A 17,685-nucleotide genomic window follows, 5' to 3' on the forward strand; every position below is an offset into this window, starting at 1 on the left:
AACCATTCCTGACCTGTGGAATTGTCTTTTTTCTTTTTTTTATAAAAAGTCCTCCTGTTTGCTGACTCTGGGTCTAACATACACATGGATCGCTTGCTATCCTTCACTAGGAAAGGAGAGCTGATGGCTTTCCCAGCTGTTGGTGGGACTGCAACTCCCATCATCTCTGACTCCTGGTTGGGGCTGATGGGAGTTAATTAGAATAATTTATTTTTTAATACAGTGCCATCTATATGCATGGAAGTTTTCAAAGACGAAATACAACAGGGTGAACTGGATGAGAGTGTACGTGACAAGAATGAACATGCAGAGAGGGAAAGCACTGCGAGGCCATGGAGGATTCTGAGGACAATAAGCTTGGTACAGGATCCAGGAGTAGCTAGGAAGCCATTGCAGGGATTTAAGGAGGAGTCACAAGACAAGAGTTTGAGAATTTGAGTTCTCTTCATAGAATTGTAGGGGGACCCTGAAGATTCATCTAGTCCAACACCCCTGCAATGCAGAAATATGCAGCTGTCCCATAGGGGGATCGAACCAGCAACCTTGGCGTTATCGGCACCATGCTCTCACACTGTCCAAGCTGACGATAATTAATGATCTTTGTTATCGACTTCGGAATTTCTTGTCATATAATTCCCATTCCCACCCCTCATCATCTTGTTAAAAGACTTGCCATATCAAAGTTTTTCAGTCCTTGAAAGCTGGAGTCTTTTGAAACAGCACATTATTATTAAAATTTATTTTTTTTAAAGGTGAAGTCTACTCAGCACAGGAATGGTTGTATCTGAAACAAACACCAGGTCTACGACCAGCAGTTTAGAAACCTAAGTATCTCCATTCCAAATCAGCGGCTTTCCTTGGTTTTGTTCTTTCTTCTCCACCCAGTTGTGCCTTGGACAGTTCTTCTCTGTCAAATGTAACTTGAAGAGTTTTTATTTGTGTCTATGAAAAGCAGAATTGTCCTATTAATGGAAGGGCCGCCCTCTTCCTCTTTTACTTTTGAGATGGCCAGCTGAACGCCTGAGTTTTCGCCTTTCTTGATGATGGTGTTTCTCTGCTTCTTGCTGCTTTTTCTGTTGCTCTGACTGAAAACAATGCAGAAAATACCCAAGTAAATACTGCACTTCCAAACCATACTGATGTACCAAGAGAGATGGAGAAAATATTACTTTATTCTAGTCAAATCCAAAAAAGCCACAATTTACTAAGTAGTCACCCAAGAATTATTACTGCTGCGTTGTCTTGGGTGTATCAGCAAGCTATTAACTTTATCTTCTAGTTTCATGTACAAACACATTTAATTATATTTAATCCTGTGTACCCCTTGTTTGTTCTGATTTTTAAGAAAGAAAGAAAGAAAGAAAGAAAGAAAGAGCGAGCATTTGGGGGGAAATCTAATAAAAACAACAATAGATAGATAGATAGATAGATAGATAGATAGATAGATAGATAAATGATAGATTAGATAGATAGATAGATGATAGATAGATAGATAGAACAAGCTCAGTTAAGGGTGCAATCCTGTGCCCCCTTATTTGGGAGTAAGCCTTATAGAACTGAGTAGACATGTACAAGATTATACTGCAAGGCACTTTGTTTAAAGACACCCATGTTTCCATTTGTTCCCAATTTCCTTCTCACCACCAGTGTGTAGTCATCAGTAGGTTGGGGATACCACTAGAAAAATATTTGATGCTGGGTGGAACATTCCTCTGCCCCCCAACCTGTGCCTTCAGTTTGTGCTAGAGCTGTGCTGGGTTCAAACTAACCCCCCCCCCATCCCATATAAATGACTGAATAGAATTCCTAGCTTCCAAGGAGAGTCCTCCAGCAGCTTACAGAGATTCAGCAGCTTGCCTAGCTCACTGCTCCTACCCACAGCCAGAAGCAACGAAATAAATTATATAAAGCAAGTAGAGGTATGCAAATCTGCTGAAGTTGCACAACACAAACACAGCCCAGCCCTTGAAACAAACCAAGTTGTACCAGAAGGCTGACTTAGCCCTTCTATTGCATTGCAATTAACACTGCATTAATGTGCACCATTAAGACTTTAAGCTTACCTTTTTTAATTTAAAGGTAACTTGTTTACTTCCTACTGTGGTGTCATGCACGCTAAGTGCACCAACTCTCTCTTCAAGCTGCAAACGATCTCCAAGTGTTTTTCTGCAGGAGATACAAGAGGGGGTAAAGTCAGATTCTTAGTATTTCTAGTCAGCATATTAACAGTACATAGAGGGGGGGGAAATAGTTACCTCTGTGTGCACACAAGTTATTTCCTGCTATTCCAAGTATGATCACTAAACATTTTTTTCTGAAAATTTCATTCTTATTTTCCCAAATATTACACACATACAAACATGAGATTTGCATGCTCCACACACATTGTATGTTTAAGATCCATTTTTACAGAATGCACAGGTGCTCCAGCAGAACTATTATATGCAAAGCAGTCTACAAAATACGCTTTAAAAACCCCAGAGCTCTAAATAACCACACTTCTGATCTTTTATATGCCACATAAAAGAAATCTCTTTTCTGTCTGGACAAAACAGAAAGCAAATTTTAGGTGAAAGCGAAAAAAGCAGCTGAAGCATAGTTTATATACCAACATTTGTACCTCAGATAAGAGGATACATTAGCACTAAGCAATTTTTCCACAAATCTTTTAACAGGGGCTCTCACATGTAATTTATAGGCTACAAGAAGCTAAGACACTGCAATCCTGCATTTCCAAATCCAGATACAAACTTTAATCTAGGAATACCCCTAGAATATGTACATTCCTGTTTCTCCAGATGAATGCAACCCTATCAAGAGCTGGCCATCTACACAATACCTAGATCCAAGAATCACCAAGAACACCCCCATGCTGCTATCTGAAAGCAGTGGAACCACAGTAACCCTGTGACCCTTACTCTTCGCCCACAGAGCCAATTCGGTGAGATATTATAGCTGATGGTCTCAAAAGGTACTGAGAAGTCCAAGAGATTCGATAGGATCACACCTCCCAATTTCGCTCCTGAAGGAAGCCATTTGCCAGGGCGACCAAGGCGAATTCAGTTTCAAAATGGAGTCTAAAGCCAGGCTGTGTGTAGATAATCTGTCTTCTCTACGAGCATCTGAAGTTGGCTAACCACCAACCTCTTGAGCACTTTGCTCAATAAGGGCAATAGTTTTGCAAACTGCTGGAATACTGGATACTTTGCCATTGCCACTTTCCCCTCATTTTCTCCCCCTCCGTACCGCTGTTTACTGTTCAGTGTGTGTGTGTGTTTTACGGTTGTTAAGGGAGAACTTAATACAGTATTAATAAAAGCTTGGAGCAACACTGAGTCAGGAATATGATAAAGCAACACCCAGTCTTATATAAAAGAGTCATAAATCTCTTCAAAATGCCATAATAAAAAGCAAAATGTCTAGCCATTAGGTGGATTGGGGAGACATTAAGACAGTCACGATTTGGGGGGGGGGGGGGCTGAGCCCTGTTAGCACCTTAACAAATTTATTGTGCCATAAGCTTTTCTGGATCAGAGTCTACTCTGCGAAACTTTATGCCACAATACATTAAATTAGTTACAGGACTTTTGTTGTTCTTGCTATAGCAAACTAATAAGGTGGCCCTTCTTGGAGACTGAGGAAGTTATGTTACATATGCTACAATGAAAAGAAAAAATAAAGAAAGAGGGATATATATCTGGTATCAACTAGGTATCTTGAAGATTACCACATTTTACCATTCAAGAGTGGCATCCTCAGCTGGAGTAACATGATTTTATACACCTGAAGATGGAACTTTACTCTCTAAAGGGACATTCCATGCAGCCACTAGGTAAAAGTATTCTCATTTGGCTTCCACTGACTTTTTTAAAAGCCTAAGTAGACCACATGAAATTAATCTCCAGTTTTGCCAATACAGTGGTACCTTGGGTTAAGTACTAAATTCATTCCGGAGGTCTGTTCTTAACCTGAAACTGTTCTTAGCCTGAAGCACCACTTTAGCTAATGGGGCCTCCTGCTGCTGCCGCGCCGCCACCACACGATTTCTGTTCTCATCCTGAAGCAAAGTTCTTAACCTGAAGCACTATTTCTGGGTTAGCGGAGTCTGTAACCTGAAGCGTATGTAACCTGAGGTACCACTGTATAAAAATTGCCATGTTTCTCTTTCTTGCTGGTTCTCAGCCACAAGAAACCTGTGTGTTTTGCTTAACGTTTGAGACAGATATAGAGAACTCTCTAGATTTTATATGTTTTAAGAATGAGGAATCAGACGTTGTGTATTTCTTCATCCCAATATCCCTAGATGTAACTGGAAACCTGCACAGCTCGTAGCAATGCCTTAAGACTGATACTAAAATGCAGACTTTAATGGTTTCTAACACCAAGCCAGTTTTTCTACTTCCCTTAATAGTCAATTTGATGAAGAGTTCTAGAACTTGAAAGCGTTCTCACTATTTTGTGATTTTGTCTTCCGGGTTGGTCTAATAAAAGTAAAGCCCTCTTGTGAATCCTGGAATTATGACTAACCAGAAATTCTTCTTTCTGTGTGACAGGTTTCATGGACAGCAGACCAACTAATTATCATCTAGTTTTTCAGGTAATTATTTGGCTAGCATAAGTATCACTTTTCCAGGGGAAGGGGGAGAGAGAGAGAAGGAAAGGCCCATCTAAGTTCAGCATTCTGTCACCAACAGTGACCAGCTAGATGCCTCCTGGGATGTTCCCAAGCAGGGCGTGTTTGCTCCCAGAGTTCGTAATTACAGGAAAACTGTATATGGTGGTTCTGTTCTTGAGTACCATGGCTAACAGGCACTGAGACATCTGTTTTGCCGTGAATTTGTCTAATCCCCAAGCTAATACTCACCATTACACCTTGCAGCAATTAATTCTATAACTACAGTAACCACGATATTCCCTATTGTATCTTTGCTATTTAAAGCAACCATATTCAGAAGCTGTTTTCTAGAACAGCCTAAACCCGTTTCCCTCAAAACATGCAGGTGACCTGAAGAATACTAATAAAATCCTTTCACTTAAAAGTTACAACTCTTAGGTTGATCAAAGGTGTTATTATGATGAAATGAAACAGAGTAATGTAAGATATTACAATCATAGGTAATATGTTGTGGGACACACACACACAAAAATACAACTCCATTAATAATGATTATACTCCAATATAAATAATTAAATCTACTGAACTTTCTTCAGGACAAACTTCACTAAGAACTATTGTTTAATGCTAATAGCAAGTTCCTGCAGTAGACGAAACCAAGAGTGAAAATGGGAGTCTCAAAATGTGCTTGTCTTAACAACAAAGAAAAAAACTACCAAGCCCATGAGGTGAAAGACTAAAAGTCAAGCCCTGTTCTAACAAATGTATAAGCAGTTACACTGGTAAGCTTCTGGTGTAGAGAAATTAAATTAGCCACCAGTTCTAGCAAAAACTTGGACATGGATTGCAAAAATTTGATTGCCAGTTATAAACAGAACAATATGAAGTTGGTTAATGAGGCAAGGGATGCAGCAAAGTTTGGAGATGTTCTTTAGACTGGTTCAGACAGGCTGACAGCTAACTGGAAACAGGTCTTGTGACCAATCAGCATGGGTGCACATCAGGGTTTAAGGGGCTGCAATCCATGCACAATTACACCACACACTGCTGAGTCTCTCTGGGTGTAGCCCTATGTTGTATTTTTAGACAGCGGACTGGTGTGTGTCCAAGAGGGGCACCTCCTTTGATCCTTCCCCAGCACCATGTCTGGCTGTAGAAACAACCATCCCCAGAAGAAATCCGTGCAACATCCAAATGAGCCTCTCAAACACAATTCAAGGGGAGGGGGTGGAATTAACTGCAAGCCCAGTGAATGAAACAGAGGTGTTAGCCTTACTTCATTAACTTTTGCCTTTTGGCGGTGTCCTTGAAACTTCTAAATTCTTCTCCAGCTTTAATCTCAAAGAACTTAGGTTCCAGGACTATTTGCTGATCCTCCTTGAACCACTTCTGCTGTTTTAATTTTTCCTCTTGGCGTAGAAGTCTGCGCTGTTTCCTGACCTCTTCAACCCAACCTTTTTCATCATCTGAAGTCTCAGAACTTTCTGCATCACTTGGTTTTCCTTCTGGTTCTTCCTCTTCTTCCTGCAGACAAAAATAACTACTTTTAAAAAAAGAAGAAAAAGAGCAACAAGCCACCCCTCCCCACAACACCCTAGTTAATGTTCCTTAGAAGAACAATTTATCCAATTAGAGTACGTGACACTCTACAGATGCACTATTTGGAGAGGGCTATAATTCTAACAGTGGGGGTCGGGGTGGTTAAATGGCATGGAACACAAGGAAACAGAATGCATTTGCAACAGTGTTCTTCAGAAAACTATTGATGTTGATACGTTATTAAATAAACAGTTCTAGATCGGATATATACAACTCTCAGAAAGATAAGGAACAGAATAAATTTAATAATTTGGATGCAATCTTCATAGAAGAGAGGAACACACAGCAACAAAATCTCTTTTTGTCTAATATTCACTGATCCCACCCCCAGTCTCACCCCCACACCCGTAGCATGTGATTTAGCCTGGCTCCATTTGAACATCTCATAACAACAACCATTACTACTGGGTTACAAAACCACTTAGATCACAGTTACACAACTACCTATTTGCCTGCTTATAAGAGGAAAGGGACACTGGCAACCAGCTGGTAATAATTAAGATCTGAGTCCAGAGTAGGCTTCTTCAGGAACAACTGAACCACTGCCTCTTTTAAATTAAATGTAACTGCTCCCTCACTCAAGGAGACACTGAACACTTCCTGGACCCAGCTGGTCAACCCCTCCCTGCTCACTGCAACGAGCCCAAGAAGGACAGGTAGCCACAACGTGGGCAACACTTGGTCAAGCATATTTGTCCACATCCTCAGGCCTCAAAAGCTGGAATTTATTTAAAGACACAAGACCAGATAGAAGTACCAAACATGAAAAAAGAGTTGGAGTAAAATCCCCAGCTTGACCACCATTCTCATGCACATTGAGAAAAACAAATCAAGAGTTGGTCCTGCTACATGGATTAGGTCAACAAAATGTTGGGCCAGCTTCCAGAGTCCTCAGCCTCCTCCGTCAAGGTAGCCTTGACAGCCTTGCTGAAGTCTTTCAGGACCAACACCCTGCGGTCCTAAACATCAAATCAGAGAGAACCTCTATCAGTTCAGGCTGAGAAAGGCAGAATCTCTTAGCGGGCCCAACTGCCCAACACACCACACACAGAGTGGAGACTGTGACCCATCTCAACAGGAAATCTGGAGAGGGAGAAGGGATTCTTATACATGACAGAAACACCACCTGCTAAGCTTATCCTGGTACTGAATGGAGCATCCAGATGAACACAACTGAAAGATCAACTCCACCTAACTCATCCACCCAGGTTTGGCTGATCCAAGCTAGTTCAAGCTCATCATCCATAATTTATTGAGTTTTTAGTATGTATAAATATTCTTGCATGCTCATAGACATTTTAAAGCAGGGCTGACTTGCACCCCAAATGCAGTGCCTCTCATATCTGTGCCTTGCATGTTATCTGTGCTCCGAGTATAACTATGGAACATTCCTCACATGTTATGTGAGGGAGGCAAATACTCCCCTTGTTGGATTGCCTGGATGTGTACCTGAGGGCAGAGTTAGGTGGAGAAAATAAGGCTATACGGAGTCCTATTGGGAATCCTCTGCATAAGGGCACTGAGCGCACAATGTGATTGGATGGTGTTCACATTATTGCAAATGTATGTTAGAGAACAGAAGGCAAATCCTAAAACCTCACAGATTTACCTCTCCCAGGGTTTCTTGGTGCTCCAAGATCTTTAATTTCTGTTTCCTTTTCTCACTTATTTTGGAAACAAGTGGATTAAGCAGTCTGAACTCTTCACTCTTCTCATCCACCTGGAAATCTGGGTTCTCAAACATGACTTTGAAGCGATCGTCATTAAGAATGCTAGGCATTTTCTAGAAGGAAACAGAACAAAAACAAAGTCAAGACATGGTTATAAAACTTACAATGTTCTAACAAACCTGGTTTTCTGTTGGGTTTCACAAAGCAAGATGGCCTTCTGTGAAATAAAGGCTATATCTTCTTCACCAGAAGGAGAAGGGGAATAATTAAAATTGCCATTCTGCCAAAAGATTTCTTTGTCATTCAATGAGCAGCACTGGAGACCACACACTGAACTTCATATTGCATATAGCACGTTTCATATACTGGACATAACTATTGAAGTTAAAATATCCCAAAAAAGTTTAAAAACATTGAATGGACACAAAATGTGACCAAGGATGACTCACCAACAGCATCTAAATACTTTTCACCTACCACAGAGCCAAGTCATGGGAAGAGTAGGAAATATTTGGGATGTCTAACTATTTTAAGCTGTTGTCTAGAAATGTGAAATCAAAATTTTCCAGACTTGCTTATGATATGATCACAAGTTACTAAAATAGGATGGCAACCAACGCATGGAATGGAAAATACATCTGCCCCACAAAGGATGTCTATTGTAACTCTTCATGTACCTGTCAAACACACATGTATCCATGCCTGTTTCTGCATATGCGCATTTCTGCATAGCTCATCTTAAATATTTCAAAAGGAAATAACATTTGAAAAATCCACAGCAGGAAGAGGAGGAGGAGGAGTTTGGATTTGATATCCCGCCTTTCACTCCCCTCCAGGAGTCTCAAAGCGGCTAACATTCTCCTTTCCCTTCCTCCCCCACAACAAACACCCTGTGAGGTGAGTGAGGCTGAGAGACTTCAGAGAAGTGTGACTAGCCCAAGGTCACCCAGCAGCTGCATGTGGAGGAGCAGAGACGCAAACCCGGTTCCCCAGATTACGTGTCTACCGCTCTTAACCACTACACCACACATAGCAGAATAGCTATGTAGAACATATCAGGTAGACATGGTGTTAGCAGCCTGCACAGACGTCTTTGAGGAACATGAAAAGGATGGAAGTCGATGCCCACCTGGTGCTTGGCAACATCTCTGTATGAACCATTAAACAGACATTACTGGAAAGTTTGGAACCAAATCTTTTAGTCACAGACACCATGAAATTAGGCAAGCCTAGTATGGGAAAACTTGGGCAGCTGGAATGTCTCACTTACAAACTTCAGCAAGCGTGGCAGCTTCATCTTTAAAGTGAGCTACATTTTTAATTAAGATTATGACGCTTTAATGAGTAGCTTAGTAACAAATGCTCATTTTTTTATTAGTTAGGAAAATGCCATTTGACTGCTGCTGTTGGAAAAGTACTAACACCTGGGAATCGATCTGGTCCAACAGCATGTTTGTACAGCTGCCCAGAAAGGAAAATTCTTTGAGCAGCAATGGTAGGTCTAAAAATATGCAGAAAGAACAACTAAGAGGAATATTACTAAGGCCAGCTGCTTTATGGCCCATCGGGGAAAGAGTCAGGGGCTGACGCCATAATTTATTTTACATTTAAAGTGAGAAAGCTGTAAAGGCCAAGTTTAAAATGTCAGACCAGCCAAGGACGTAATGCTTATGTGATAAAAGCTGTCGCTTCTCCCACCCACTCCCACCTGCCTATCACAGTCAAGCTGCCTAGGTTTTGACTTTCCTCTGCAGAGAAGTTGGGTTGGAGTTAATAGTGATGAAAGCAAACTCAAGCTATCATGCATGACAATTTGAGTTAACTTTTATCACAATATTAACTCCACACCAACTTCTGCATAGCGGGATGCTCTTGGTACTTTTGATAATTTCCTCAATTATGCAAAATTTTGCCTTAGCTCAATGGTAATATGCTTAATAACAGGCTCAGATTAGAAATATAGTAGACACAGAGGCTTGTGAGCAAAGTAACCTATTCGTACTAGTCAAGTGCTGATTAACTGCAAACACGTTATGTTCCGTCAAGTCAAGTAAGCATATGAAGTGAACTTATACCTGTTCAAACTACTGGTTCATTAATTCCAGTACTGTCTACCATGGCTGGGGCTAGGGCAAACACTGTATTTTTCGCCCTATAGGACGCACTTTTTCCCCTCCAAAAATGAAGGGGAAATGTGTGTGCGTCCTATGGGGCGAATGAAGGCTTTTGCTGAAGCCTGGAGAGCGAGAGGGGTCGGTGCGCACCGCCCCCTCTCGCTCTCCAGGCTTCAGGAAGCTATCTGCAAGCCTTGGGAGTCCGGTCGGAGTTCCCGCCGGGCTCCCTAGGCTTGCAGATAGCAGCCTGTTCTGGGGGCTGGGGTCGGGGGAAGCTCGGGCTTCCCCCGCCCCAGCCCTTCGCCTGGGGGGGAAATAAATTATTTTTTCTTTATTCCCTCCCCCCCAAACTAGGTGTGCCCTATGGGCCGGTGCACCCTATAGGGCGAAAAATACGGTATCTTTCCTAGCCCTGCCAGCAGAGACCCTTTAACCAGAGTTTGAACCAGGGGAAATCACTGCAAGGGACATTCTCTGTCATGGCTCTACAGCTCCCCACCCAACTGCATACAGAAACATGCTTACCCTGAAAATAGAAGCACTGATTCAATTTAGCATGTCTTAATACCTCCCATTTTACTATTGTCGTACAAAAGCAATGGCAGAAACAGGGAAGGATATCCTCTTACCTTTTGCTTCTTTTTTCTTGCATTTTGTGGCTCTTCTCCTTCCTCGATCAACTTCAGTGCAAGCTCTTTATTAACCTTGGGAAGTTTCTAGCGAATGAAAGAAATGTTAAAACTATGGGCTACTGAACAAACTGCACTTAAGCCAAAGAACATTTTGCAGCCGTGGTTTGTTTCAGCATAAGACTTTACAGTGCCCAAATGCTGGCACTGCCTTCCATGTCCCCATTGCCCTTTTTGTTGCTTGGCTGAAGGAGCAAGGGTATGAAAACCTTCTTGGCATTCTTATAAGGCTATTGTCAAACAGCTACTCTCCCCTTCCTCCAGGAAAGAAACACCCATACTCCTATGCAGCTTGAGTCTTTCATCAATTTACAATCTGTTTTTACTATGTATTTAGACTTTTGACTTTAGTAAGTGTTGGTACCACCTTCAACCTGTTTCCCCCTACACTCTGTGCTGCCGGGGGCCTTGAATTTTAGTAATGCATTTTATTAATGCACACTTAAGCAGCTTCATCTGTTAGCTGTAATGGCTGTCAGAAATCGAACCTCTTTTAAATTGGATGCTTTGCAAGTATTTACTGTGGATATTTCTCCTCACTTAATCGGAGTTCCATATTCTGACAAAATCTGAGAGGGTGTTGATCACTTGTGACATCCAACAGCATCCTCCCACCAAGGTGAAAGATTTCTGCTTGGGCAATAGTAACCTCCTTTCTTTTTCTTTTTCTTCTTCTTCTTCTTCCCCCTCCAAATCTGCTCTGGAGGTTTCGGGGACCCTTCCCAGAGGAGATATGTGAAAGTGCATGGCAGAGAGAGAGGAAAGGGGTCCGTGGAACACTAAATATCACCCAGTGTGTCTCAGGGTATCACAAATGTACAGGATTGTTAGGGTAGCTTCTCCCATCACTCCATAATGGACTGTTTATGGAAACTTCCATGAACAGTTAAAACTTCACCTTTACCTTAAGTTGCACTCTTTGTGCCCGCGTTTCTTCAATCTTCTGCCTAATTTTCTCTCTTCTGTATTCCTCATAGGCAAAAGGATTCACCATCATTTTTACCTGCAAACACAAAACAGTTAAGTGGAGACAAGGAAAGAACTCATAAGATGCCCTATTTCTAAGCAGCCTTATTTTGCCCAGTTCACCTTGTGATACAGTCGTATGTCCATGAAAAAGCCATGCATATATGCTCGGAGAAGTGGTGATCCAATCAGATGAGCCAGCCCTGAGGTGGAGAGGGGTGGGGGGAAGAGAGAGAGAGAAAGAGACACAGACAGAAAATATTAATGTATCAGGAAATATTTTGGCTACATCACAGAGGTGCTTTTTTTAAAAAAAAGTAAAATAAAATTGGGGTTGTAATTTTCTTGGGGGATGGTTGTACGTAATCATTTGCCAAAATTGTGAAAGTTCCTAGTTTGCAGCTTTCACATATGTTCAGAACCTGGCACACTGGACAGACATAATGGAATGTATTTACACCTTCACTGCATACAAAGGTTTGCCCATTTCTTCAACAACAATTATTGGGAGTGTGCCATGTGTGAAAGGACCCCTTTGAATGGGTTGCTTTTCCAACATGGGAATAGGGAGAAAATGTACATTTAATATACGTTGCCAGGTAAAAAGTTGCAAACTGTCACGTAAAATTTCTTGCTAGCTTGATGTAGGCTTTGTAGACAAAAGGAAAAAGACAAGGAGTCGTGTGTTGTACCCACAACTCCATCACGTCAAAAAGAGATGGGCTAGGACAGGCAAACCATCACTGCTCCCTCTCTCAACAGCAGGAGGCAGCAAATACAGCAGCATGTAAACAAAATGAGTAACTGAGAGCAGAATTAATGAAAAAGAACAAGAAAGAATAAAGAAATTCTTGCATCTTTCAAGGCAGCAATACTGTACCTAAATTGTCAAGGTCTTTTCTTGTTACGAACTTGTAGTCATCATATACAGTTGTCTCTGGGTTTTCCTCCAGCTCTTCTGTCAAGTTATCAAGAAACGAGCACCATTTTGGAGCAGGACCTAAAACCTGTAAATGCACCAAGGTTAGTCGTAAACACTGTTTCTGTGACATTCCAACAGCTGTTATTACATAATTTGTCATTACTTTAACCAGAACACTGAACTTCTAACTTTGCAGACAAGAGGACAGCCAGATGAGTAAGCCTGTTAAGACTGTACAAGTCCTGTTAAGATGCAAGTCTGAACAGTGTAAGTGACGTACAGTGAAACCATTAAACTATAGTAATTGTGTGGTGAACTGTGGTTCAAAAACAAATACAAGGGATTCAGTCCACCCACCATATAATGGTGTTTCAATTTCTCCCCTAAAAAGAAAGAGAGAGATTGCCAAGTAATTAGTGAACCTAACAAAGCCGTTCCAGGATTTAAACATATGAAGGATCATGGAAAACTACAGCTTTGCTGGAGAAGTTGTGATAGTTGTAAGTGCACCCTGAACAGATACAAAAGTGTGTAGATACCATTTCTTAAGGCTAGGTGCATTAATGAAGGTATTCGCACAGACATGGAAAATTCATGCAAATGGCTTTGCCACATATTGCTAAAAGAGCAACACAATTAAATTAAAAATAAAATTGATTTGTAGGTTTGTTTTTCGGTCGTCTACTAGACTCATGTAAATCCATGTCAATCAGCACAATATTTATTGCAGCACTCCAAACCATTTATGGTGATGAAGCGTTTGCTGATTTAAACTCCTCCCCCCCTTGCTGGAATCAAATAGATTCCAGTATGTGCAAGGTGTTGCAGGGGGTGATAGGGAGGTCACAGAAGGTTTTCAGCTCCCTGATTTTAGAGGTCAGGGGGTCTTCCAGAAAAAGTCTGCCATCACAAGCCCACCCACCCCACAATACATATACAACTTTCTCGGGATCCCAGTCAAGCCTACATGCAAGCAAAGGCCCTGCTGGAACTAGGTCAGCAACTCTTTTTTTTGGTAAAACCTTCTGAAGGTTGTGTGTAGATATAGAGACAGATAAAAGTAGTGTACATAAAGATCCCGTTCACCTGATCAAATGCACTGCTTAATAAACAGATATGCATCAGCTTCAGACATCCACACATAACCAGTTTCTGCAAGCAAGTGAAAAACCCAGGAAACTGCAGGTAACCATAGTTTCCTGTTACACCCCAAACCAAGAAACTGTGATGAATGGCTTCTCAACAATCCAGAATATATTAAGCCATGGTTTTAAATTTGGTTTCAAGATTCTGGCTTGCTTGGAAGCCATTACTCATAGCTTCCCTGTTTGGATGCAAAAGGAAGCTACAATGTTAACTGCAATTTCCTGGCTTGTCTGAAGCTTGTGCATATCTTGACTGATTAAGCAAAGATTTGAACATGCAAACGTGAAGATTGTGGCACTAAATGCACATTTTCATTGTGCTGACCTTAAAGCTGATCCTCCATGTTTTGGAAATGCAATGTTTCATTCCCCTTTCCTCCACTTTTGAGACTGATGCTAATGACATTATATGCCGAAATACTCAAATTAAACACAGGGGACAGGTTGAATACCACAATAATGCATGGAATATGGATGAAAACCTTTCATGGATTCATACAGCCCCCCCCGGGGGGGGGGTCAGTTATGACCCCTGATGCCACACTACTGATGTATCTCAAAATTAGGTTTCCATTTCCTCCAAAATTCAGACCGACTGAACTCTTTTCCACTGTTGATATCAATCTCTCTCCCACTTCATGCGCACACAGTCACACCCAGTGAAGCTAGATTATTTGAGTAACCGGAGAATGCATCAAGGTAAACATCAAAAGCCCTCTCTCCAAGGGAAGGAAACAGGAAATAATGGCAAGTTCGGAATACCCAAAGCACCTACAAAATGGAACGTTAGAAGGTCTGCTTCCTTTTAAAAAATGTTATCGGTGGTGATAATTTAAGTGAAAACAAACAAGGAATTCTAAAAGGTCATGGTCACTATCCAAATACACTACTTGATTAACCAAAAAAAGTATATGTATCTTTGCTGTGCTGTACATATATGCTCTGAGTACAATGACTGAGACAATGTCCACTTGAACTACTGTATACTATGTGAACAACTGTTCTACATTGGGAAGGGGTGTGGATTAACAAAAATGTCAATATTATAACACGTGGGGAAAACAGTAATCACAAAATATTACAGTACTTTAAAAACAAACATGGTTTCTGGATATTGAATGTCAGCTGTTTCTAGTGGACACATTTTCCAATTCCGAGCTGTTTAAAAATATTTCCTTGGCATCATTAACCTTTATTTATTTTGTGTATCCACACAATGTTTGGGGGAGAACTACCAATGACTAAAGATGAGTTGCATTTATACAACAGGCTGAGTTAAAAACTACTCATTCAAATATGCTACGTCTGTTAAATTTAACTGCTGACATTTCTTGCAAAGCAAGCTGTTGTATCTCAGTGGATCACAATTTATGGGATTTTTTTAGTGTGTCGTTGGTGCAATCTTAAAAGAAAAAGGTAACAGGGGGTACTTGCACCAGAGTTGCAGAAAACTGCCACAACGGAGAGCTACGCATATAATGAAATGGGAAGATTCAGACATATCTTTGTCCCTTTCAGAATCAGAAGAATCTTCAGCCACTAGCCATAGCAATAAATAAAATAAAATAAAATAAATGTACTGAAGATAGAGGTAAAAACTTAACTATGCAAAATACATTTTGGAGGTTTGCATCAATAATCAAATAATAGATCTTATTCTAATTGCCCCTGCTAAAAACCTTTCAGTCTTTGTCCCTTTTTTCCCTTTGCTAAATATCCTTAACTGACTACACAAAAAACCCCTACTCCTCATTCTTTCCATAACAACGTCCTTGACATTAAATCCACTCCACCCACAAATATCCTGCTATGAGAAAGTGCCTGAGCCAAGCATATTGTAGTTCTATTAAATTTATTTTTCAGCCTTATATGATAACCAGCACAATTAAAGCTGCCCATTCTAGCTTTATACTTTCTGGGTCACCCTTAGATCTCTTTGAGTTTGGTTGCAGGTGTGTATTTTGTCCTCTTCCAGTCACTGCTAATTATCTAGAGATCAAACTTTTTTTCTTTTTTCTTTTAAAGGATTATGGATGCATTGCTCATCATCTGAGCAAGCTGCTCCAAGGAAGAGGATGCATTAACAATTTGTCAGAAGCTGACAAAGTAAATTGCTCCTTAGAACTCTAAACAACACATAAAGGTCTTCCATAGACAATTTCCACTCATTTCCTTCTTGCCGGGCATCTTTTATTTCCCTTCTCTACAGCTGTCCTAAATAACCATCTCTGGAAGCCCTTGAGTGTCCCCATTACAAGATTCCTGCCCACCCCCAGTCCAAACACTTAATAGGCATTGAGACGTAAAGGTTTCAAAAGAGTACATATGGCCCACATCCAGCTTGCCAAGGTATTTCTTCCCCTTCTTCATGATAACCTGCCTGCAAGTTGGTAGGTCTTGGTAGGTCTGAAGTAGGCTACAAGCCATACATTGGCTCCCCAACCCAAGACTAAAGGGCGAAACCTTCTACAGACTCACCAGAACTCCTCAATATTTCACAGGCATGCTAGACTGGCTTATTTGGGTCTTAAGTTATTCACATCCATGCAGTGCAATATCACATGTTTACTCAGAATATAATAGGATTCATTGTGAATAAATAACTTGCCAGAGAAATTATACAGGCCATTACCGACCATAGGCCATTTACATGTGGGAAATGGCACTGGATTTTTTAAAAAAGGCAGTTTTGCTGAGCTTTGGGTGAGGGGCAGAACTGGAACGGGGCGGGGTGGAGATGAGAGAGGGATGTTTTGTTCATTATCTTATGCAGATGTCCCATAAAAAAAGGTGAGCGAACAAAAGTATAGTTATTCCACAGTAAAGGCGCGGGTGGCACTAGGACTTGCCAATCAGAAGGTCGGCGGTTCAAATCCCCGCGACGAGGTGAGCTCCCATTGCTCCATCCCTGCTCCTTCCACCTAGCAGTTCAAAAGCACATCAAAGTGCAAGTAGATAAATAGGTACCGCTCCAGCGGGAAGGTAAACGGCATTTCCGTGCACTGCTCTGGTTCGCCAGAAGCAGCTTAATCCTGCTGGCCACATGACCCGGAAGCTGTACGCTGGCTCCCTCGGCCATTAAAGCGAGATGAGCGCCGAAACCCCAGAGTCGGTCACGACTGGACCTAATGGTCAGGGCTCCCTCTACCTTTACCTTTAAAGGCCCAGTTTGGAAGCATCTCAAATCTCCAATACCTTTGTAAACAGCACAAGACCTTTCACTTTAAAACATTTAAGTGGAACAAATGAATCCCATGGGCAGTATGTGGTCTGCCCCTGAATGAGGCTGTTTGGCATCCCTTGGAAGTAAGGCAATGTAGCGTTTTTAACACTCTGCAGGCATAAGCAACCCATTTCCTCTACTTCCCAAACTCTAGAGCAGGGATGGGGAACCTGTGGTCCTCCGGATTAAATGCTGGACTATGGTTCCCATCATGCTTGACTACTGTCCATGCTGGCTGGGGCTGATGGAGTCCAACAACATATGGAGGGCTAGAGTTTCCTCATCCCTGCTGTAGAGCTTTCTACTGTCGTCTAGGCCAGAGTTATTCTACTTGAGCCAAACTGTAGCAGCCATTTATGAACTGGATCGTATTCACTAATGCAGTGCCTCACTCCTAACAGCAGTATCTGTGCTTCACATCCGCTTATCGGGCGCACAGACACTTCCCAACGGAGCATCCAAATGTGTTAAGAGATTCTACCGGATGGCCCCCACAAAATTACTTCCCGAGTGTCACACATTGGATGGTTTCCGCACCTATGCCCACACGCGCGCATTTCCTTTGAGGCACCCTGTTTTGATGGGAAGTGGAGGATTTCCTTTGTTGTGAATAAGCCCAACGTGCTACTTTTGAGATTGAAAGTATTTATCTGAAAACAGATAGGAAACCTATGCTTCCTGTTTTGAGAAGGAAAAACAATCGTCCAACAGGTTACACTTAAAAATACTAGCAGACAAACCA

The 17,685-nt window shown here is 41.5% G+C and overlaps 1 protein-coding gene across 1 annotated transcript in view; it reads right to left on the reverse strand.

Annotated features, from left to right (window-relative positions):
* Positions 1 to 724: 724 nt before the first annotated feature.
* Positions 725 to 17,685, reverse strand: part of NOL10 (nucleolar protein 10) — a 43,299-nt gene continuing 26,338 nt past the window's right edge. The window contains exons 14-21 of the mRNA XM_083730289.1: positions 12,534 to 12,660; positions 11,777 to 11,856; positions 11,592 to 11,690; positions 10,628 to 10,714; positions 7,824 to 7,997; positions 5,892 to 6,139; positions 2,064 to 2,166; positions 725 to 1,085 (exon numbers count right to left, since the gene is read on the reverse strand). Of these exons, the coding sequence (XP_083586415.1) occupies positions 966 to 1,085; positions 2,064 to 2,166; positions 5,892 to 6,139; positions 7,824 to 7,997; positions 10,628 to 10,714; positions 11,592 to 11,690; positions 11,777 to 11,856; positions 12,534 to 12,660 (1,038 nt within the window). The 3' untranslated portion in view covers positions 725 to 965. The remainder of the gene's footprint in view (positions 1,086 to 2,063; positions 2,167 to 5,891; positions 6,140 to 7,823; positions 7,998 to 10,627; positions 10,715 to 11,591; positions 11,691 to 11,776; positions 11,857 to 12,533; positions 12,661 to 17,685) is intronic.

The sequence above is a fragment of the Podarcis gaigeae genome (genome assembly GCF_964106915.1).
Source record: "Podarcis gaigeae genome assembly, chromosome: 3".
NCBI lineage: Eukaryota > Metazoa > Chordata > Lepidosauria > Squamata > Lacertidae > Podarcis > Podarcis gaigeae.